The following is a 20,958-nucleotide window of genomic DNA, read 5'->3' as shown; positions in this document are numbered from 1 at the left end:
ATGCAAACCAGTACATATCTCCCCCTCTCCTGTTCTGACTCCCCTGTTTAAGAAGCCAGGTAGCAATCACACTTAGTACCTGGGATCAGGAAGGAGCCACATAGCTCGTCCCCCCCCCCCCCGAAGGAGTCTAAACGGACTGTTCTTCTAACAGGTCACAACCACAGACTTCCATGTGCAAGAGAATGTATGTCGGGAGTCCTTTTGAAAGAGTGCCAACAACTTGTCCAATTGTAGACTCCGAGCCAAGAGCACCACCACGCAACTCTGAATGCAACCCTGGAGAATATGGCTAATTCTTTTAACCCTCCCCTGCTGGCTCATTCTTCCGTTGATGGCTGCCTTCTTTTTGGCTGGCTTCTCATTAGTATGCACTCAAAAGCAAAAATATGAAAAGTAAACAACACACACTGGCATTGGAGAAAGAGCCATGCCATCTCCCCTTCCCATCCTCAAAAGGTTATTCATTGTCCAATTTTTCAATTACGTGTCTCAATACCCAACATGTGTATTCGTTTCTGGACACCACCCAGATGCTGGGTCTGAATTCCAGCAGCTCATTTCCCAGTTTCCATGAGACAAGTCCGAAAACTTCCAACGTCCCAGAGAACACATACAAGATGATGAAAGCTTAAATTATACCCATACATCTTTCTCCATTAAAAATTTTAACTTTTCAAGGGAAGGGAAGAGGGCTGAGAATACAGCTCAGTGGTAGTGCATTCACCTAGCATGTCGGAGGGCCTGCGTCTAGTCCCCTGCACCACACCAAAGAAAGGAGAAAGACGGTTAGTTCCACAATAAGCAAACTTATGGCTCAGAACAGAATTTGATACCCGAGATGGTAAACACTTAGTCCAACTAATTCCACTTCAGTTACATGGCTTGATTGGTTGGTTGGTTACTTTTGTTGTTGTCTTTTTGGGGGCATTTTTAAAAAAAGATTTATTTATTTACTTATATGTGTGTCTGTGTGCCTGTGTGGGTTTATGTGCACCATAAGTGTGCAAGTACCTGTAGAGGCCAGAAGAGGGTGCCAGACCCCTGGGAATTGAGTTACAGGCAGTGCGAGCTGCCTGACCTGGTGACTGCTGGGAACAGAACTCAGGTCCTCTGACAGAGCAGTGTGCACTCTTAACTACTGAGTCATCTCTCCAGCCCCCCACCCCGCAAACCCCTATTTTAATCTCAAACCACATTCTTCTTGTGTAATATTAGTGGGACCAGCCTTAATATTATACATCCCAGGGGCTCAGGAGAGAGAACTAGTAACAGTGAGGACTATTCTCAGGAAATAGAATCTCAGCACACCGAGCTCTATAGTCCACTTGCTTTAATTCCTCTGGCATAACATCCTTTATACACAGCTTCAGTTCTGTTCTCATGTCTAGCTCCTTTCCTGCCTGATTTCTCTCTATATCTATCTATTGCTCCCTCTAAGTTCTATCTTAATTCTCTCGTCTTAATTCTGCCTCATCTAGGTCCTTTTCAGCTTGTTCTTACTCAGCTAGGGCTTTCTCATCTGACTCTTCCTCATCTTGTTCTTCCCCATCTGGCTCTTCCTCATCTTCCATCTCATCTCTCTAGTACTCTCTTCTAGCCCTTCAGTCTAGTTCTTCCCCATCTCAGTTTGTTCCTCTCAAGTTCTTACCCATCTAGTTCTTCCATTCTCTTTTCTCTTCTCCATCCTCCTGTGCCCTGGGAGTCCTGGTATATATACACTTACAAGCAGTATTCCCTTAGCAGTGCAAAGCCAGGCTTCCAGGGTCAAATGGAGGGGTGATAAGAATCACACAGGGAGGCAGTAACCGTTAATTATCATTTGCAACCCCAAAGGGAAGTGACCAATGAGGAAATGAATTAACTAAAGGCTAAATTTGGGTATTATCTAAGAAGAGGGCTCTTATGTGCTCCACTATAGTCTTAAAAGTGATTGGTAGAAAATGTTAAGAATCTGTAAGTTGCTAAGTCAATGGGAGAAAATAAAACTGCCTTCTTTTTTCCTGTGGCTCCTATCTGTCCAAGCTATCTGCCGTTTTTCTGCAGGGTGGAGGAAAGTGTGCTGGGTCGCTAGGCAACCTGTGTACAGCTAGATGCCTCTGGTGATAATTAAAGGGAGATCTGGAACTAGAGGAAAGATTTGGGAAAGGAGGAAGTTAAGCTTAATTGGGACATCCGCCAGGCCTTCACAAACAGCCTGGATGCTTAAGTCTGTTCTTAGAGAGTACAGAGGTATCTCTGATAAGGTACTTTCCTCCGTCTTGGGATGGCCTGGCCGGATGCTGCTAATGATGATAATTACAGGGAGGCTTGAACTGGGGTTCTGGCTGGGCATAGCTGTCAGCACAGAAGGTTATCTAAATATTCCGTTAGTAGAGGAGAAATGGTGCCCAATAAATGATGGAAAAGCTACAACAGCACACAAGAAACTCATAGCAGGAAAAGGCTGATAATCAAAAGCCAAATATTACCAAGCCTCAGCTTGACCTCTGAAAGGCCCTTGGCTACTTTCAGGTTATTAGCTTTGTCATAATCAGCTGAAATCCTACTTTGCATATTTCTGTGGCTTGTAGCACTCTCTTGCTTAGCAACCTCCAAGCATTGCTTGATTTTTTTGGTGGGAGGGAAATAGTAAATTTACTTTTAATTGATTAAATGTTTGTTTAAGTGATGTATCCACAATTGCAGGGGGATGGTATACATGCTCATGTGTACTCATGGAGGCCAGAGAAGGACTTTGGCTCTCCTGTTCATTCATCCACCTTATTTTCTCAAGACAGGGTATCTCACTGACCCCTGTAGCTAGACCGGCGGCTGGCAAGTCCTGGAGATCTTGTGTCTCTGCCTTTACAGTGCTGGAGTTATGGGCATGTGCAGCCACGCTCAACTTTCTATGTGGGTGCTTGAAACCTGAACTCAGGTCCTCATGGCTGCACAATGAGTGAGTGCTCTTACCTGCTAAGCCCTCCCCCTCCACTCCCCCCCACCCAACCCTCACACACACACCCCACTGCCTTGCTGTTTGTTTATGTAATGTGACAAGACTTCCATGCCTCCAGCCTACAAATTTCACTTGTTCGGTTCTCCACCTCTTATCTGCTAGGTCCTAGCTCACATGCAGCATGGGGAAACTCTCCTCTCACCGCCCATTGAGGGCAAGCCCTGCTCTCTCTCCCCAGCAGGTACCATCACCCAGGAGCATATTGTGTTGGTTTTGTTCTTAATGAAACTTATGATATCCTGGAATTGTCCTGTGCAAACATGTCCATTGCCAGAGGGCAGGATATTGTCCAGCGTCTCACTATGAAGTGGCAACTCTGGCCATGATATGGAAAACCAGTCAGGTGCCATCTTTGTTTCGGGAGTTAGAGGGGTGGCTTTCCGCTGTCCGACTCCCACCATCCTGCCATCTGTCTGTACCTAACATCTGGAGCAATGTGTGCCCATCCCACTATAGCATAGTTTAATCCACTGGATGATTAAAAGACCGTGTTGAGTAAGGATGCTCCCATTTTTGTTGTTTGTTTTGTTTTGTTTTTTTTGTTTTTTTTTTGTTTGTTTTGTTTTTTGTTTTTTCAAGAAAGGGTTTCTTTATGTAGCTCTGGTTGTCCTGGAACTCACTCTGTAGACCAGGCTGGCCTCAAACTCAGAGATCATCTGTCTGCCTCTGCCTCCTGAGTGCTGGGATTGAAGGTGTGTGCTCCAGTTTCAAAGATGAAAAAACTAAGTTTCGGGAAAGCTGAGCCCCTGAACATGGCCTCATGACCAGTGATATTACTTTGTTTATTTTCACTCCAAGCCATCCACCATCTGGGATGTGTATTTTGCTACACTTGACAGCCTTACTCCAAATGATGAAATAACAGAGATTACAAACATACCAAAGAGGACTTCTTAAAAATAAAGATTTAGATAAAATCTCAAAGAAAAAATGCAGTTCAAAGGGGAGAGGGTCACAGCAGATGGGAGGGAGGGACGAAAAAATGCAGTTGACGTAAGTGTGAGTTCAGGCTCTGATGCCCAGGACAGAGGTCCAGTCTGCCAAGACAGCAAAGCATTCTGGGACGCCAAGAAAGAAATGCCCCTTCCATTCTTCAGGTCAGATACACCAACTTTGTTTTTGTGGGAAATGTCACTGGAGGGGGGGTGGGGGGCAGGATTTAACAGAGACTCTTTGCATCGTTTTGCTGTATTGAGAAGTGCCTGGGAGGTCAGAGCATGGGAGATGGATGGACTCCCCGGATGGACGGGGATGGACAGAGAACAACAACTCTGCGGCTCTCTGGATAAGATGCTCACTGTTTGGAACCACATCAAAGACTTCAGTGTGGAAGACTCTGTCTGTGGGTTAGCTCAGATCCAGAATGTCCTGTAAGGTTTTGTTGTTTCCAAAGATTGATAGAAAATCTCTCATTATGTGTCTCCAACTGCACTGTGGGCTCACTAGAAATGAGATGAATATTTCTTCAATTAAGTTGTGTTCTCTGTGCAGGAGAGAAAGCCTGGGGGATGTGTTAGTTTTCAAAGAGTTTCTCACTGATGTTCACATTCGCTTGGCATCTAAGACCAGCGTGGTGTCTGAATGAAACCTTTCTCCATTCAACATTGAAAAGATCACAACCTTAGCTGGTTTCTCAAACCATTTCACACTTTAACCAAAGCTTGGATAACCCATTACAAGTCAAATAAAAACACGTGTTTCCCCTTTTTGACTAATTTAACTTGATCTAACAGACATTTACCAAACACTTTATATATGTAAGATATATATGAGTAAAACCTAACCTGGTTGCTTTATTTTTCTTAGGCAGGAATTTGTTTATTTTTTTTTTAATTTTTGACTTTTAGAGATGGGGTCTCGCATAGCTCAGGTTGGCCTCAAACTCACTGTCTAGCCAAGAAAGACTTTGAATTCCTCATCTCCTGCCTCCATTTCCTGAGTGTTGGGATTACAGATGTGCACCACCATGCCTAGTTCATGCAGTGTTGGATTTGAATACAGGGCTTCCTGCATTCCAGGCAAACAGTCCACCGACTGAGCTATATCCCTGGCCTTCAAGCAGGGTTTTCTAACATCTTGTTTGCACACTACCCTAGACAGCCTTCTAAGAAAAAAATTTTTTTCGAGATAGTATGTATCCCAAGTTGTCCTTGAACTTGCTGTGCAGCCAAAGCTGGCCTCTAACTCCCGAGATCACCCTGCCTCCACTTCCCAAATGCTATGATTACAGATGTGTGCCACTCAATCCAGATCAATTTTATGATCTGCTTTCATATTAATCATTTCCTCTCTACTCATTAGCACATTTTCATAATTGCTATTCATAATTTCAGCACTATGGATAGCACAAAAGAAAGACGGAGGGGGGCGGGGGAGAGAACAGGGAAGGAAAGACCTGAAAGAGATCCTCACCTTCTAGAGTCGACAATGTAAAAGGGGAGATCCTCACCTTCTAGAGTCAACAATCTAAAAGAGGAACAGGGTTCATGCAAAAGCAAAAATGGCCTCAGCAGGAGCAATTACTATCTCAATAGTTGGGCTTTACACACCTATGCAGACACCACAAATACACACAAACACACACTTTGTCCGCTAAACAGAAAACACCTCGGCAAATACATGACCTTTTTGTGCTGCAGGGTTGGTTTTTTTTTTCTCTTTATAATACGGAAGTTGGATCACATGAATGACTGCCGAGGTTCTTTCCAGCTCTGAAATCCTATAAGCCACTTAAATTGAGAATTTTCTGTGTGTGAAGTGAGAGGTGTTTTGACAGAAAAAGCAGGAAATACAAGCACAAGTAAAATCCATGAGGTCTTACGGAGACGGCCGTTCTTCCACAGGCCAGCTGAAAGCTAAGGACTGTTTTATTAGAAGACCAGGTGGATAAAGATGCTAAAGAAAATGGCGGCAAAGAGGAGGCAGAGCCAAAGCAGGGATGTGGAGATTGACCAAGAGGGGACAAACGTCTATTTAAGAGCAGCAGAGGTGTGTGTGTATGGAGGACAAACGTCAAAAGAAAAAGAGAGGAAGCTAAGGAGAGACATTCAGAAAGCGTGAGCATTTGAAAATGTCAAAATAAGCATGATGACACACGTCTGTAAATCCAGCACCTAGGAGGCTGAGGCAGAGGACAGCTGAGTGATAAGTACACACTTGTAATCCTAGCACTTAGGAGATAAAGGCAGAAAGATTAGGAGTTCAAGGCCAGCCTTGGCTCCATAGCAAACTCAAGACTAGCCTGGGCTATATGAGACCCTATCTTAAATTAAGAGGAAAAGGAGGAGGAGGAGAGGAAAAGAGAAGGAGGAGGAGAAGATGATGAAAGAATATCAAGCTGATATCACTTAACACTTAGAAGGAAACAAAAAAGATGGCCTCAGTGAGCCAATTCAATCAGCCCAGAGTTTTGAGGAAATGCTTTGCTATGGATATCTATGTGCTGTGAACATGTTGCTCTGATTGGTTAATAAATAAGGCGCTGATTGGCCAGTAGCCAGGCAGGAAGTACAGTATAGGCGGGACAAGCAGAGAAGAGAATTCTGGGAAGTGGAAGGCTGAGTCAGGAGACGCTGCCAGCCACCACCATGAGAAGCAACGTGTAAAGACACCGGTAAGCCACAAGCCACGTGGCAAGGTATAGATTTATAGAAATGGGTTAATTTAAGATGTAAGATCTAGCTAGCAAGAAGCCTGAGCCATTAGGCCATATAGTTTTAAAATAATATAAGCCTCTGTGTGTTTACTTGGGTCTGAGTGGCTGCAGGACTGACGGGTGAGAGAGATTTGTCCTGACTGTGGGCCAGGCAGGACGAGGAAAACTTCAGCTACAATGCTTAAAACTCATTTCAAATTGAACTCCGGGACCATGGTTGGTAATTAAGCACTGTTTTACCAAGAGATTTATGGCTGAGGCTTGTGTGACAAAACCAAGGGGTACCCCGAAAGCTGAAAAGGCAGAAAGTGTTGATTCTAGACAGAGAACATCCAGAAACAATAACTGTCACACAGTCACCTGGACAATTCTGTTTCCGCCCACAGAAACCTCAGATCCTAGCCTGCTGACATGTCCACTGTGTCTCACAGAACAATGAAGTCACCTGTTTCCCTTTCAAATGGCAGGCTGACTGGAATGTTCTAGATGATTCTCTACAGGGACAGAACTGCAAGGAGAACCACAGCATTAGAAGAAGGCAGTGAATAAATCCTTTCTAAAATGAACACTGTCAGCAGGAAGCTTGGGAGCGTGTATGTGAGGGTGCCTCTGGCTTTACATTAGCAGACACGACCCTACAGTTTTGTTTTAATGAAAAGCCAGGGCTAGGGGAGAGTGAATGAGTCAAGCCTTAGCGCACCATGCCCAAGGAGACTGACTTGGACTGACAAGAAAAGCCCACAGGTGGAGAAAGGGGGTTCGGTGAAGAACGGTGAATAGCGGAAGGAATTCTACACGAGATGGAGTCCGGCTGCAGGAACGATGCCTCCCAGGGAAGCAGGACACAAACGGGAGAGCCAGGGGAAGACAGCCTTGCCCGCCACATCGATGAGCACTGGTGAGACCAATGATTTCCCCTCCAACTCCAAAGCCCATGTGAGTAGAAGCCGGGGCAGTAATTCTCCAGCTAAATAGACCCATGAAAACACTTCCCAAAGTGGTAAGTGATCCCCTCCGTTCACAGGTCCTCACCCCCAGTTCTGTCACGTACTAATGTGAATTCCTGGGAGGAAGCTGTGTCTCCAAAGCCTGCTGCATGGCTGAGAGCCGCAGGGATGGAGAGCATGGAGTGGAGCAGGTTTAGAGTCTAATAACACTTTATCTTGGGCAACCTTTAGCCCCGCCTCCAAATAGCCATTCCTTGTTCACCTCTGTGTCAGACCTAACATCCTGAGATTAACAGATAACGTAATGGCACCTCACATGGGGTGAGGCTCAGAGGGATGGCCACACCCTACTGAGTTACTCGGATCGTGCCCCACTTCCTCATGGAGATCACTGAGGCACTGGGATTCCCTTCCTCGGGTGGGGTTACAGGACTCGAATGATTGACACATGGAGAAGTCTTGGGATAGAGCCCTGAGCACTGTAGGCTCTCGCCGCGCCCGCTGGCAGCGGCTGCTTGCGGTTACTGTTGTCGCTCTTTAGCGATGAGCCCTGGGAGCAGGTGCACCCCTGCCTCAGGTGGAACTGCGCTTCCCAGCTCCTGCACTGAGCAGATGACTCATCATCAAATCAGGCTGCCAACTTCCTGAACGGTTGAATGGTCTGCGCGTCCACTTACAACCACCGCTTTTTTTAAAGGCACGCTTTCTATTTGAAGCTCACAGATTACAGAGGCTCATTTCTCTGCCCCACCTCTCCTATTCAAGGACATTAAATCCCAAAGAAAGCAATTAGAAAATGATCTTTTATTACCACCCCTTTGTAGTCACCCCCCCATTCGTTTTCCCCGTCTTGTTTTGTACCCAAAGAAAAGTGATACTTCATGCATTACCCTGTCACCTGTAACCTGGCTGCTTATAACTGTGTGCATACTGTGTACGTGCCTTTCCTGAGACTCTGTGCACCCTGCCACATCCCATCCCCCGCCACAGGGAGCCACCCTACCTTTGCGGGATGGGGGCATCCACTCCGCAGTGCCTAAGTCCATTAGGTGTGTTTTTCACTGGCTCAGAAAGAAGATCTGCAATCAGTCTCCTCTACTAAGTGTCACTCTAGCCCGGTGGTTCTCAAACTGTGGGTCACGACCCCCTGTGTGTGTGGGGGGGGTGGCCACACCCTTTCACAGGGGGGTCACATATCAGACAGCCTGAAAATCAGATATCTACATTATGATTTGTAACCATAGCAAAATTACAGTTAGGAAGTAGCAACGAAAATAATGTTATGGTTGGGGGTCACCACACCATGAGGGAGTGTATTAAAGGGTTGTAGCATTAGGAAGGTTGAAAGCCACAGCTCTAGACTCTTCCCTGGTTCTGCCTTCATTCTATAAACTTTCACTAATGCTTAAACACCTGGGGTAGGTAAAAGAGCACCCTCTTTTCCCAGAGGCATCCACACTGTAATCCTTGGACCTTGTGATCGTGTTAGGCTATCTGGCAAAGGAAGAGCCAAACGGAATTCAAGCTATTAAGCACCTGGTTTCCAAATAGGAACATTATCTTAGTAGGCCCAATGAAATCACAGGAGTTTTTAAAAGTTGATAAAGGGGTTGGGGTTAGAGGCACTTGCCTGGCATGCAGGATGCTGAGTTCAGTTCCCAGAACTATAAATAAACTAAATAACAAAGTGAGGCAGAGTTGGAGGGTGGAGAGATAAATGAGACTTAAGCTGCTGTGGTTGGCTTTGAAGGAAAAAGGGGACTGGGCACCAGGGACTGTGGACCTCTAGAACTGAAAGGGAGAGGAAACAGAGTCTGTCCTGAAGCCTTCATAAGGGGGTCTGGCCCTACAGACGCTTTGATTTTAGCCTAGTGAGACTTGTGTTTCACTTCCGGCCCACAGAACTACAGATTGGTAAGCTTGCATAGTGTTAACTCACCAAACTTGGGGGGGTAATTTGTTACAGCAGCAATAAGAAACAGACACATACCTAAACTCTGGAACTCTGTCTAGCTTTCTCCATCTCATGGGAACCCCGTTTCCCTGCTTAAACTGCCTCCTGCCTGCCCCTGCCATTTGCTAGTTGAGTCAGTAGAAGTTACTAAATGCTAACTGTCAGGCACTGTGTTGGGTCCCGATCATTTGAGAAGAGTTAGATATAGCCATGCCCTTTCATTTACTCAGCATTTGTTTTCAAACAGTAGGCAAAGAGCCTTGACTCCTAGGGAGGTTAGACCCCTATTATAGGCTCTGGTTAGACATGGCAAAAAAAAAAAAAAAAAAAAATGAAGAAAACACCCTGCATAATCAAGCTAATCTGCATAAATAAAACATCGTGATTCGGTGTGATGAACCTGTGATACAGGAGTACAGAAGAGAAACCAGGCAACTGAGCGGGGACCTCAGGGAAATGTGAGGAGGCGGTGTGGATGAGCAGGGGAAAGATGCTCAAAATTTTGGTGCGAGGTGACGCTTCAGATGTCGATAGTGCAAGTGAGGGTCAGAATTTTAAATCATTTCATTTTCTGTTGCCTTGCATGGAAACAGAAATGGAGATGGCTGTTGGCGGCCACGTTGGTCAATGCAGGTTGAAGCAGACTGGTCTTCTGATGCCACTACACGACCTCCTCTTTCCCTCCCGACTGCTTCTGAACAGCTGGGAATCAGACACAGGAACAAGTGGTCATCACTCTGGGGTGGAGGTAGGAAAGCGGAAGGAACTTGTATCTGGCGATAGAAAGAGCCACTTTCCAGTTCAGCTTATGTTTAGACAGTCAGGTGGGAGAAATATAAATGCTGTGGTTGTTTAAATAGATGCGAACTTCCGCCTAGTCTGGCTGGAATGTGAACTGTCCTCACGGCTCCTGTGTTTGAATACATGGTCCTCAGCTGTCTTGAGATGTTAATGGAACCATTGGGAATGTGGGCTAGCTAGAAGAGCGCAGGCCTTGATGTTGACATCAGCTTCTGGTTCTCTGCCTTCGGGTCTGTGGAGCAAGCCATGCTACCAACTGTGCCACCAACCGGCGCCACCACAGGGCCATCTCCTCAGCCACTATGAGGCGTGAGCAAGTGTGCTGTGAGCCAGAGCCACCATAGGGTGTGTGTGTGTGTGTGTGTGTGTGTGTGTGTCTCCCTAGCCACTATGCATTCTGTCTTAGTTGGCATGCTGGAGAGTTCTACATCTTCATCCAAAGGCAACAGGAAGTAAACTGAGACACTGGGCGGAACCTTGAGCATATGTGAACCCTCAAGGCCCATCCCCTAGTGAAGCACTTCCTCCAATAAGACCGTACTCACTCCAACAAGGCCACACTTCCTAATAGTGCCACTCACTTTGGGGGCCATTTTCTTTCAACACATTTCTTTCTCTTGGGCTGGTTCCACTCCCTGTTAACAGCTCTCCTCAGCAGGTATCCCATGACTCTGGCATCTCCAACATCTTGGGGTCTCCAAGGCCTCCATTCAGGGACAGCTTTGACACATATCTGTCCTCAACGGCCTTCCCTAGTCATGGAGGCAAATTCCATAGTTCCTTTCTTCTCTCCTTAACTCCAAACCACATGACTGAAGCTGCCAACTTCTTCAGCTCACTGGGGCTGGACCATGGCCCCCTTGTTCAATTACATCTTCACCAGCTTTCTGTTTCCGATGGTTACCTTCACTGCCTGAGCTTGCCTGTTCTGGAACTTGCTCTGTAGACCAAGCTGACCTCAAACCAGAGACCTGCCAGCCTCTGCCTCTGGAGTGCTGGGATTAAAGGTGTGTACCACCATACTCAGCTCCAAGCTTTTCTTTAATTCCTTTTCACAAGTTGAAAATTTAGCTGGGTGGGATCTTGCCCCAAGATCACTACTCCCTTATTTCAAATCTTACCTCCTTGAACTCAGAATTTAGCTCCATTCCACTTCCTGATGCTCCTTTTCTCCTCAAATTTTACATTTTCTTGCTCTTTTTCATTATAAGTCTGTATAAGAGTGACCAGCAGTAACCACACAAGAGTCAATACTAGGCTGTTTTGAGATTTCCTTTGCCAGGGGAATTAATCCAAGTCTCCTCACTTTTACCTCAGGCAGACTCTTTGGACAAGGGCAAAAGCAGTCACTTTCTTCACCAAATATCACAGGATGATCTCTAGGCAACATACTAAAATTCCTCTCCTCTGAAGCCTCTTAAGCCAGCCCCCCACAGTTCTAGTCACTCTTAGCACCACTGTCTTCCACGCTCCTGCTGGTATGGCCTATTAAGCAGTGCTTAAAGCATCCCACTGCTTTCCTAACCCAAAGTACCAAAGTCCAAATTCCTCCAAACAAAAGCATGGTCAAGCCTATCACAACAATACCCCAGTCCCTGGTACCACCTTCTGTCTTAGTTAGGGTTTCTGTTGCTGTGAAGAGACACCATGACCACGGCAACTCTCATAAAGGAAAACATTTAACTGAGGTGAGGGCTTACATTTTCAGTGGTTTAGTCCGTTGTCATCACGGTGGGTGAGCATGGTGGCTGAGAGTACGGCGGCGTGCAGGCAGACATGGTGCTGGAGAATTCTACACCTCGATCCAAAGGCAACAAGGCAAGAACCGAGACATTGGGCAGTACCTTGAGCATATATGAGATGAGACCTCAAAGGCCACCCCCTAATGAAGTACTTCCTCCAATAAGACCACACCCACTCCAATAAGGCCACACCCACTCCAACAAGGCCACACCTCCTCATAGTGCCACTCCCTTTGGAAGCCATTTTCTTTCAAACCATGACACCTACCTTGTCTGAATAGACTGTATTCCCAAAACTGTGCACCTGAATAAGCCCTTAAATGACTCTATCAGATTCTTTGTCACCGAAGCAAGACAACTAATTAGCATATTGAACACAAACGTCTCCTAGGATAAGGAAGAGCAAAACTCTTTCTCTGTAGCAGACATTCTACTCCATTCATAGTCACAGTTCATCTCTTTGCAGTCCCCTGAGGTAAAGAGTATTATGCCCACATCCTGCAGACACCAGCAGGTTCTAGCAACCCAGTAGACGTGGGATTAGATCTCTCCAAGAGCCACTGACATCCTCATGAATACATGCGTAGATTTTATCTTTAAAAGTCGGGAAGGTTGTGCAGCAGGTTTAAGATGTAGACTTTTTTTGTTTTGATTTTTGTTTTTCAAGACAGAGTTTCTTTGTGCAGCCCTGGCTGTCCTGGAACTCACAGAGATCCACCTGCCTCTGCCACCTGAGTGCTGCTGAGATTAAAGTCGTGCGCCGCTGCCGCCACCATCCGACTAAGATGTAGACATTTTAAAACACATTTGCTATAGGCATTCCAGTTGTTTACCCAACAGTCAACTCTGCTTCATTCATAAAAAAGAACCACTTTTTTTTTTTTCAAATAGTAGCAAAGAATCCTTGACTTCTAGAAGGGTAGGGCCCTATTCAGAATTCATGAGAGAAATCCTAGCCAGTCTAAACTAGTCACGGTCATTAATTTCCTTTCGCTATCTACAGGACAGCTATGCAGTGTAGTTCTGGCCAATGAGAAGTAAGCAAAAGTCTGATGAGAAAGCAAAAAGCTCCAAACCTGCCTGGAATGAAGACGCAATGCTGGAGGTGCAGCATTCACCATGCAGCCATGAGGAAAAAAAGGCCACAAATAAGAATGGCAAATGGAAGATTTAAGTGGAATTCTTGATTTGATTAAGCTGTTTCCATGCCTAACAGCTGACCTCTATCTAGACTTCTTGTAGCTTGAGAAAAACAAGCTTCAATCTCCTGAGGGCCGTGATAATGGGACTTTAGTTTTTCAATAACTGAGATCCTCCCTAGTGGATATATACATATACATACACACATATATATGTATATATGTCCTCTGTTTTCCTTGGGAAAGTCACATAGCTTGCGTTGTATACTGCATACTTAGGGTCAATTGCTGTCATTACCAATTCCTCCTGGCTCACCCACATTAAGGTTACTCTGGCCTTCCTCAAAACACACAGATGTGTTGGGGGAGGGGGTGATGACCTTACCAGATAACAGAGTTCAAATTCAACACAGTATTTCTTCCTCCACCCTCACACTCAAAAGAATTCCTCCCTCAATTACTACTTATATCTTACAAATATCTCCTTGGGGTATGTAATTCCCTGAAAGTCTTCAAACATCCGATTGCCCTCAACTGTTCCTAATTTGTAATTTCAAAATAAATATTTCAGCAAGCAATACGAATGTCTGCTGAATCAGAGAAACATGGCCTAAAGCCTAAAAAAACCAAAAGATCAATGAAGATTGAGTCACACTGCAGGATCACTTGGTTCCAAAATCAGACCCGTAATACACAGAGGGACAGAAGAGGGTTTTTGTCTATACTAAAAGCCGATTTAATTCCTTCTGTGTATAAAGCGAGCAATTCTCCAGAAATATTTGTTTGTTTGGCTGGTTTTTGAGACAGTCCTGCTAACTTGCTCCGGGCTGAAAATCTTGCCTCTGTGTCTCCTGCTGCGTTTGGTAGCATGCACCACCACACCTGGGCTGAGGATCTAAAATTATAAGAACATTTAAAATAGTCTTAAAGCTGGGTATTTTCGGTTGAAGCGAGAGGTCTTCCTGACCGTGAACTATGGATGCCACGACCTTCCAATGTTGCTTATCTTGAACATTTATAACAGAAGGCTCGTGTGGGAACCGATCTAGCATTTCATACACAAAAAGAGAGGATTAGCCATCAAATAAGCACACTTTCCTGGGGCTTTCACAGAACAAACGAGCTAGACAGTTTTCTTCCAAACACCAAGCTATCCAAAAACATTTCCAGATCATCAGAAATGCAGGAAACAACAAAATAAGCAGTAAGTGGTATTCAGGCAATGCCCGGGATTTTTTTTATTTTATTTTTTCCAGTTTCCGACAAATCTGACACAACTTCGGAAATTGCAAACAAAACACAAGTTCGTGGAAGACAACACCGAGCAGAAAACTCACCTTGGAAATGATTAACGGTTCTCCATGCTCCAGGCCACCTTTCAGGGTGAAGCCCCAGGGGGCCCCTCCCTCTAGGAGCGCTTCCAGATAAACGAACCTCTCCTGGGGGGTCCTGCTGGGGTTCGGTGTGGAGCTAGGCTCCTCCAAGTTCTCGGGGGTCCTCATCGCGCCCGACACATGCTCAAGTCGGCTTCCGTTTTTAAAGTGCCTGACCCAGATGGAGGCGAGCCGAGCTTCCCTGCTGGGGCTAGATCAGCCAGCGCGCCACCCGCGGGCGGGGAGAAACCTGCGCAGCCGGGGCGGCGTGGCTCGCGGCTCCCCGGGGATGCGGACCGGGGACCGGGCCGTCCGCGCTTCTCCGGGTAGACCTGCTGGAATTCGGGGGCTCTCGCGGAAGTCCCCAGTGGGGTCTGCCCACTGCGTTCGCACGGACGTCCTCCAGGGTCACCGCAGACTGCTGTAGGCTCGCACACGCGCCAGAGCCTTTTCTGTGTTTTGTTTTGTTTTTGTTTTTAACCGAGAAAAGTAAAAAAAGCCTTTCACGCTGCGGTGTAGGCAGAAAGCGGCAGAAGCGCAAAGGAGTACCTCCTTTTTGATCGATCATCTACCCTTTCTTCCTCAGCGAGTGAAATTTACCATGACAATAGCCTCCGCCCTCCGCAGAAACCGCGCTTTAAGAAAGCGGGCGCTTGTGGCGCTCCTGTTGCCTTCGGAATTTTCGATCGTGTCCCGGGGGCGGAGAGGCTGTGCGGAAAACTTTGTACCCGGTTTTTTGTGTTTTTTTTTTTTTTTTTTTTTTTCGTCAAGCATTGTTCATCGTTTGCTTCCCGGGTTCGGGGAGGTTTGCAAGAGGGAAGTGGGGGGTTGGGACGCGTAAATTCTTAGTGGAGGGCGGGGGAAGCCATCCCCAAATCTCAGCAAGGCATCGCGCCTCTTTTCTTTGGCATTTTTAGCGATGGTCGGTCCCTCTGCAGCCGCAGCGGATGGCAGAGGCCAGCAGCAGCAGCATCGCGACCTTGGGGCGCAAGGAGCGCGCTCTGCAGAATTCAGCCACAAAGACCTGGCGATGAGAGCTGGCCTACAGACGATAACACCACCGAGGAAGCTGAAAATTCAGTACAGGCGGCTAGAAATAGTTACCAGAAGAGCCCCGCCTCTTACTAATTAAAGCAGAACTTGGGGCAGGCGTTGGTATTTTGAAAATTCCTCCCGGCACTTCTGCTGGGCAGCCAAGTCGGAGAAACTGTGCCTAAGCGATTTGGGCGAACTTTCAAGTGTCCAAAGCGTTGTTGATTTCGTTAGAAGAATATGCCACAGGCTACATAGGACCAGGCTCTCCGGTGAAATTGCTGCGCTATGCGAACTGAGGAAGACCTTTTCTGCCTTTGACAGACCCCAAGATAGCCTGTTTCTCACTGTTCTGTACACTCACGGCTGAATGTTACTGACTTCAGGTTATCAATGTAACTTTGTAATAATACTATATGACAATTAACATTATTTTCCACTCAGAATTTGAGCAGTATATGATAGCTTTTTGTCTTGTCCAGAATCTAAAATTATTGGAACAAATTAGAATTCTTTTCAAGGAATATGTTTACCCAAAGTTTTCTATTTAAATTTGTGGTAAGATGGATTTTATTTTTTGGAGACTGGAGTTCAAAACTATAGGGTTGTGAGAACAATATGATTGTTATACATATGTTATACATATATAATACTTATACATAATGAAAAGTAGATACTGAGAAGCCAGTAAGACTGGGATATTATAGGATAACGTAGACGTGGGCCCGCTAAATGGCTTAGTTAAAAGCACACAAGCTGTGTAAGCCTAACTGCCTGTTCCTGGAGCCTGTATAAAAAGCCAGACGCAGAGGTTCCCATCTGTAATCTCAACACGCCCACAATAAGGTGGGAGGCCCATGCAGGAGGATGGCCTGGAAGTTCAAGGTCCAGATAGCCTGGAGTACACAGCGCAGCCCCAGACACAACGGAAGACCCCAGCTCAAGAAGGCGGGACGCTAGAATTGAATCCTCAAAGTTATCTTCTGACCTCCACATGCACACCATGGCACAAGTGTGCCCAAACTCACACATACACACACACGCACACACACACACACACACACACAATACACATGGATGCGTATACACACAATAAATAGATACATAAACTAAAACGACTGTGATGCTGCGGCTGGGTCTTGGTAGCTCAGTTGGTAGGATGATTGGTTGGCCTAGAGGAAGCCCGAGTTAGCACTGCATCAGCAGCATCTGAAGGTCAAGGTCATCCAGAGCTACAGAGAGTTCAGGCCAGCCTGGGCATGTGAGACCCTACCACCCTCCCTCCTCCAAAGACTAACATTTAATGTACAGCACAGGGCAGGTATTCTTTCATTTGCAGTAGTAGCTCCTCAAAGGGCCCAATGCCAGGAAAAAGATGTGTATCATTTTTATATAATGGTAGCATTCGAATGGAAACATAGGCATGCCAAATGGAAGTGGTAAATCCTTAAGGGTAATTTAGGTGATTTTTAACTGATATTTCCTTTTGCAGCTTTATTTATTTATTTATTTATTTTGGTTTTTTGAGACAGGGTTTCTCTGTGTAGCTTTGCGCCTTTCCTGGGACTCACTTGGTAGCCCAGGCTAGTCTCGAACTCACAGAGATCCGTCTAGCCTTGCCTCCCGAGTGCTGGGATTAAAGGCGTGTGCCACCACCGCCTGGTTGCAGCTTTATTTTTAAGTAAAGAGTAAAAGGAGAGCTGGGCATGGTGGTGAATGCCTATGGTCCCATCTACTCTGGAGGCTTAAGCTGGAGGATCGTGAGTTCTGATACAGTTCAGCCTTAGTAATATAGCAATAGTATGTCTCAAAAATAAATTAAATAGTAGGGTGGGGGTGATGGCACAATGGACTAGGGACTGCTGTGCCAGTGAGTTCAAATCCCCAGAACCTGTGTGAAAGTGGTGAATATGTCCGTAATCCCTGTTCTCCTACGGAAAGACTGAAGATGTGATGGAGAACACAGAAGCTTGTACGTCAGCTAGGAAGCTCACAGGCCAGCTAGCCAATTGTTTTTCCTGCATGTATGTCTGTGTCAGGGCATGGGATTTCCTGGAACTGGAGTTACAGACATCTGTGAGCCGCTGTGTGGGTGCTGGGATTGAACTCAGGTCACGTGGAAGAGTAGCCAGTGCTCTTAACCGCTGAGCCAGCTCCTCCCCCACCCTGTCCACTAGCCAACTGTGTGAAGCAGTGGCCAGAGACCCTGTCTCAAGCAAGGTTGTAGGCAAGCAGTGGCATTTAACATTGACCTTTGACCTCCACATGAGCAACATGGCATGTGCACCCCAAGGATACATGCAAACACACACACACAGACACACACACAGACACACACACACACACACACACACACACACACACACACACTATAGTGTGGCTTTCCCCCTGCATTTCACAAGGCCTTCCCATAGTCATCTTGCTGTAGGGGTAACTTGACCTGGCAGCCATGGTGTGCCTGTGGACATCAGAGGACAGACAACTTATGGGAGTGTCTCAGGGATCAAATTCAGGTTATCTGTCAGGTTTGAAGGCAAGAACCTTTACCATCTCTCTGACTCCATAAATGCTGTCCCCCAGCGAACCATCCAGAGTTAGGTCGCTGCTACGTACAACGGAACCCAACCAGCTTCTTCCTGGCTTGAAAGAAAGGTCTCGGAAGAAAATCATCGCCATCTCTTTTCTCACCTTCTACTGCACCCTCCTTCTGCCTCCAGCTTGGAATTGGCTCTATTCTAGCAATAGAAAGTCCTTTCCTAACAGACATGTCCAGTCAGGTGGCAACTGGACTTTCAGTGTGTATTTGACAAATTCTGTTTCTAATCAAGTTCTTTCTTTCAAATCTCATACTGTGTCCACAGAGGAGAAACAATCACAACACCTTGCTCCCCGCCTGGCATTTTCATACTCAACTCTTTCAGATGTCATTTGCCTAGGCACAGTTGTGACATCCCGGAAACGACAGGTCTCTCTATTTGTTAACACTGTGTAAAGAAAATCAAGTTTGTTCTTGGTAAAGTTTTCTCTTATTGATTTTAATTTTACATAGTATCCTCTCTCTCTCTCTCTCTCTCTCTCTCTCTCTCTCTCTCTCTCTCTCTCTCTCTCTGTGTGTGTGTGTGTGTGTGTGTGTGTGTGTGTGTGTGTGTGTGTGTGTGTGATATCTAACCAAGGACCTTGCACATGCTGGACAAAAGCACAATCTGCGATCAAGCTACAGCCCCTGTTTTTGCTCACATTTCTAATATGCTTTCCATTCTTTTTTGTTTTATTGAGACAAGGTCTCACTAGATAGCCTGGCTGGCCTGAAGAGAGATATGTAGACCAGGCTGGCCTCAAACTCACAGAGATCTAGTTGCCCCCGCCTCCCAAATGCTGGGATTAGAGACAGTGCTTCTAACTCATTTTCAAAGTATTGGATTTTGGTTTTGTTGTTTTTAACTGCGCCAACATCTCTGAACTATGAAGCCAGGGTGACATCTAGTGGTGCGTCTGGGTCACTCATCATTAAAGTCATTGCAGACAAGACAATGATTGGAAAGATTACTAAGTCTTAGGCTCTCTCTGAACAATCTAAAACAAAACCCGCCTTATTGTAAAGTTTGTGTATTTCTCTGGACAATATTTCAAAGACGAAAAGTGTCACCTCTTCATGGATCTTCTTAAGACGACAACCTTTGGAGATGGCATCTCCTTGCCTCTGAAGGCCGGGAAGTGGCCTGCACACTGCCCTGAAAGAAGTCACTCGGAAGAGGCATGGAGGAGCAGCAGCTGGCTTGTACCAACAGGATCTCAAGGCTAGAACTTTCCCTGAAGTGCAGAACTTTGCAGAGTGTTGTGCTGAATACTTCCATATAACTGGGGTTCAGCGAGGATGTAGAAGGGAGCATGGAGTAGGCGATGCACAGCATCTGCTTCATGAGCTACAGTCAAGCCTGTCACAAAATGGTTGCGGCCCAGTCAATCCAAATCTTTCGGGAATGATCAAAGGTGATCGTAACTGAGACAGAAATTTTATAGGTGTATAATCTGCCACAACTCATAGATGGCTCACTGCATGTGGATGCAGTTTGTTCAGAGGAAATCTTGCCTCAATAATGCTAGTTTTTTGGTTTTTTTTTAAAGGCAGCTGAGCATAGCGCTGCACACCTGCCATCCCAGCCCTGAGCCAGCAGAAGCAGGACTATTGCCAGGTCAAGGCCTGCTGGGCTACTATGGCCTTCCAGACCAGTCCGGAATATGTAGAGAGACTACTGTCTCAACAAACAAACAAACAACACAAAAAAACCAGACAGGCAGAGAAGCACCTATACTTACTATCCAAGGATCTCGAGGATTCTAGGAACAAATGAGTGAGTAACTAAAATGCAATATATACACATGATGAATTGTTATTTAGCCTTAAAAAAACAGAATGAAATTCTCTGGGTATGGTGGGACACACCTGTAATCCCAGCATTTGGGAGGTGGAGGCAGGAGGATCAAAAATTCAAGGTCATCCTTGGCTACATATTGAGTTTGACGTCAGCCTGGGCGACACAAGACTGCATTTCAAAACAAAACAAAAAAGGAGTGAAGTGTGTGTGTGTGTGTGTGTGTGTGTGTGTGTGTGTGTGTGTGTGTAGAAACAAACCTTCAACGTGCATTAACTAAGTCAGACACATAAAAGCAAGCATTGGGAGCTGAAGTGTGGCTCATGGGTCAAGAGCACTTACTGCTTTTCCGGAGGACCCAGATTCAGTCCCCAGCACTCGTATGGTGGCTCACAACCATCTGTAACTCCAATTTCAGGAGTGTCAATGCCATTTTCTGGCCCCCAAGGGCACCAGGAATACATGCAGTACACTTATAGACATACAGGAAAAGCACTCATACAAATAAAAGAAACCTTAAAAAACCACTGTGAGTGTATACATATTCACAGGGCCTATAGCAGATAAGGTCATATACACAGACCACAGAATGATGTCAGGTGAGGTTGGAGGAAGAGGGATGAGAAATTAGTGTTTAATAAGCACTGAGTTTCAACTGGGGAAGAAAACAAAGCTTTGGAGATGGATAGTGATGGTGGTTGCGTACAACAATATGTTTAAAAATAAAAACAATTTTAAAATCAAAATAATTAGTGCCACTTATACTTAAAATTGCCTAAAATGGGGGCATGGGGTGGGTGAGATGCCCAGTAGGTAGATGTGCTTGTAGCCAAACCCAACGGACTGGCTTCAGTCCCAGGGACACACCCGGTGGCAGGCAAGGACTGACTCCTGCAAGGTGTCTTCTGACCTCCACATGTGCCCCACACAAACAAATGAAG

The 20,958-nt window shown here is 45.9% G+C and overlaps 1 protein-coding gene across 1 annotated transcript in view; it reads right to left on the bottom strand.

Moving 5' to 3' along the window:
- Positions 1-15,324, bottom strand: part of Shroom3 (shroom family member 3) — a 308,934-nt gene extending 293,610 nt beyond the window's left edge. The window contains 1 exon segment of the mRNA XM_028881929.2: positions 14,577-15,324. Within this exon segment, the coding sequence (XP_028737762.1) occupies positions 14,577-14,741 (165 nt within the window). The 5' untranslated portion in view covers positions 14,742-15,324.
- Between the last annotated feature and the right edge of the window lie 5,634 nt (positions 15,325-20,958).

Source organism: Peromyscus leucopus, chromosome 10, assembly GCF_004664715.2.
Source record: "Peromyscus leucopus breed LL Stock chromosome 10, UCI_PerLeu_2.1, whole genome shotgun sequence".
NCBI lineage: Eukaryota > Metazoa > Chordata > Mammalia > Rodentia > Cricetidae > Peromyscus > Peromyscus leucopus.
This window is presented reverse-complemented; position numbering and strand designations above follow the sequence as displayed.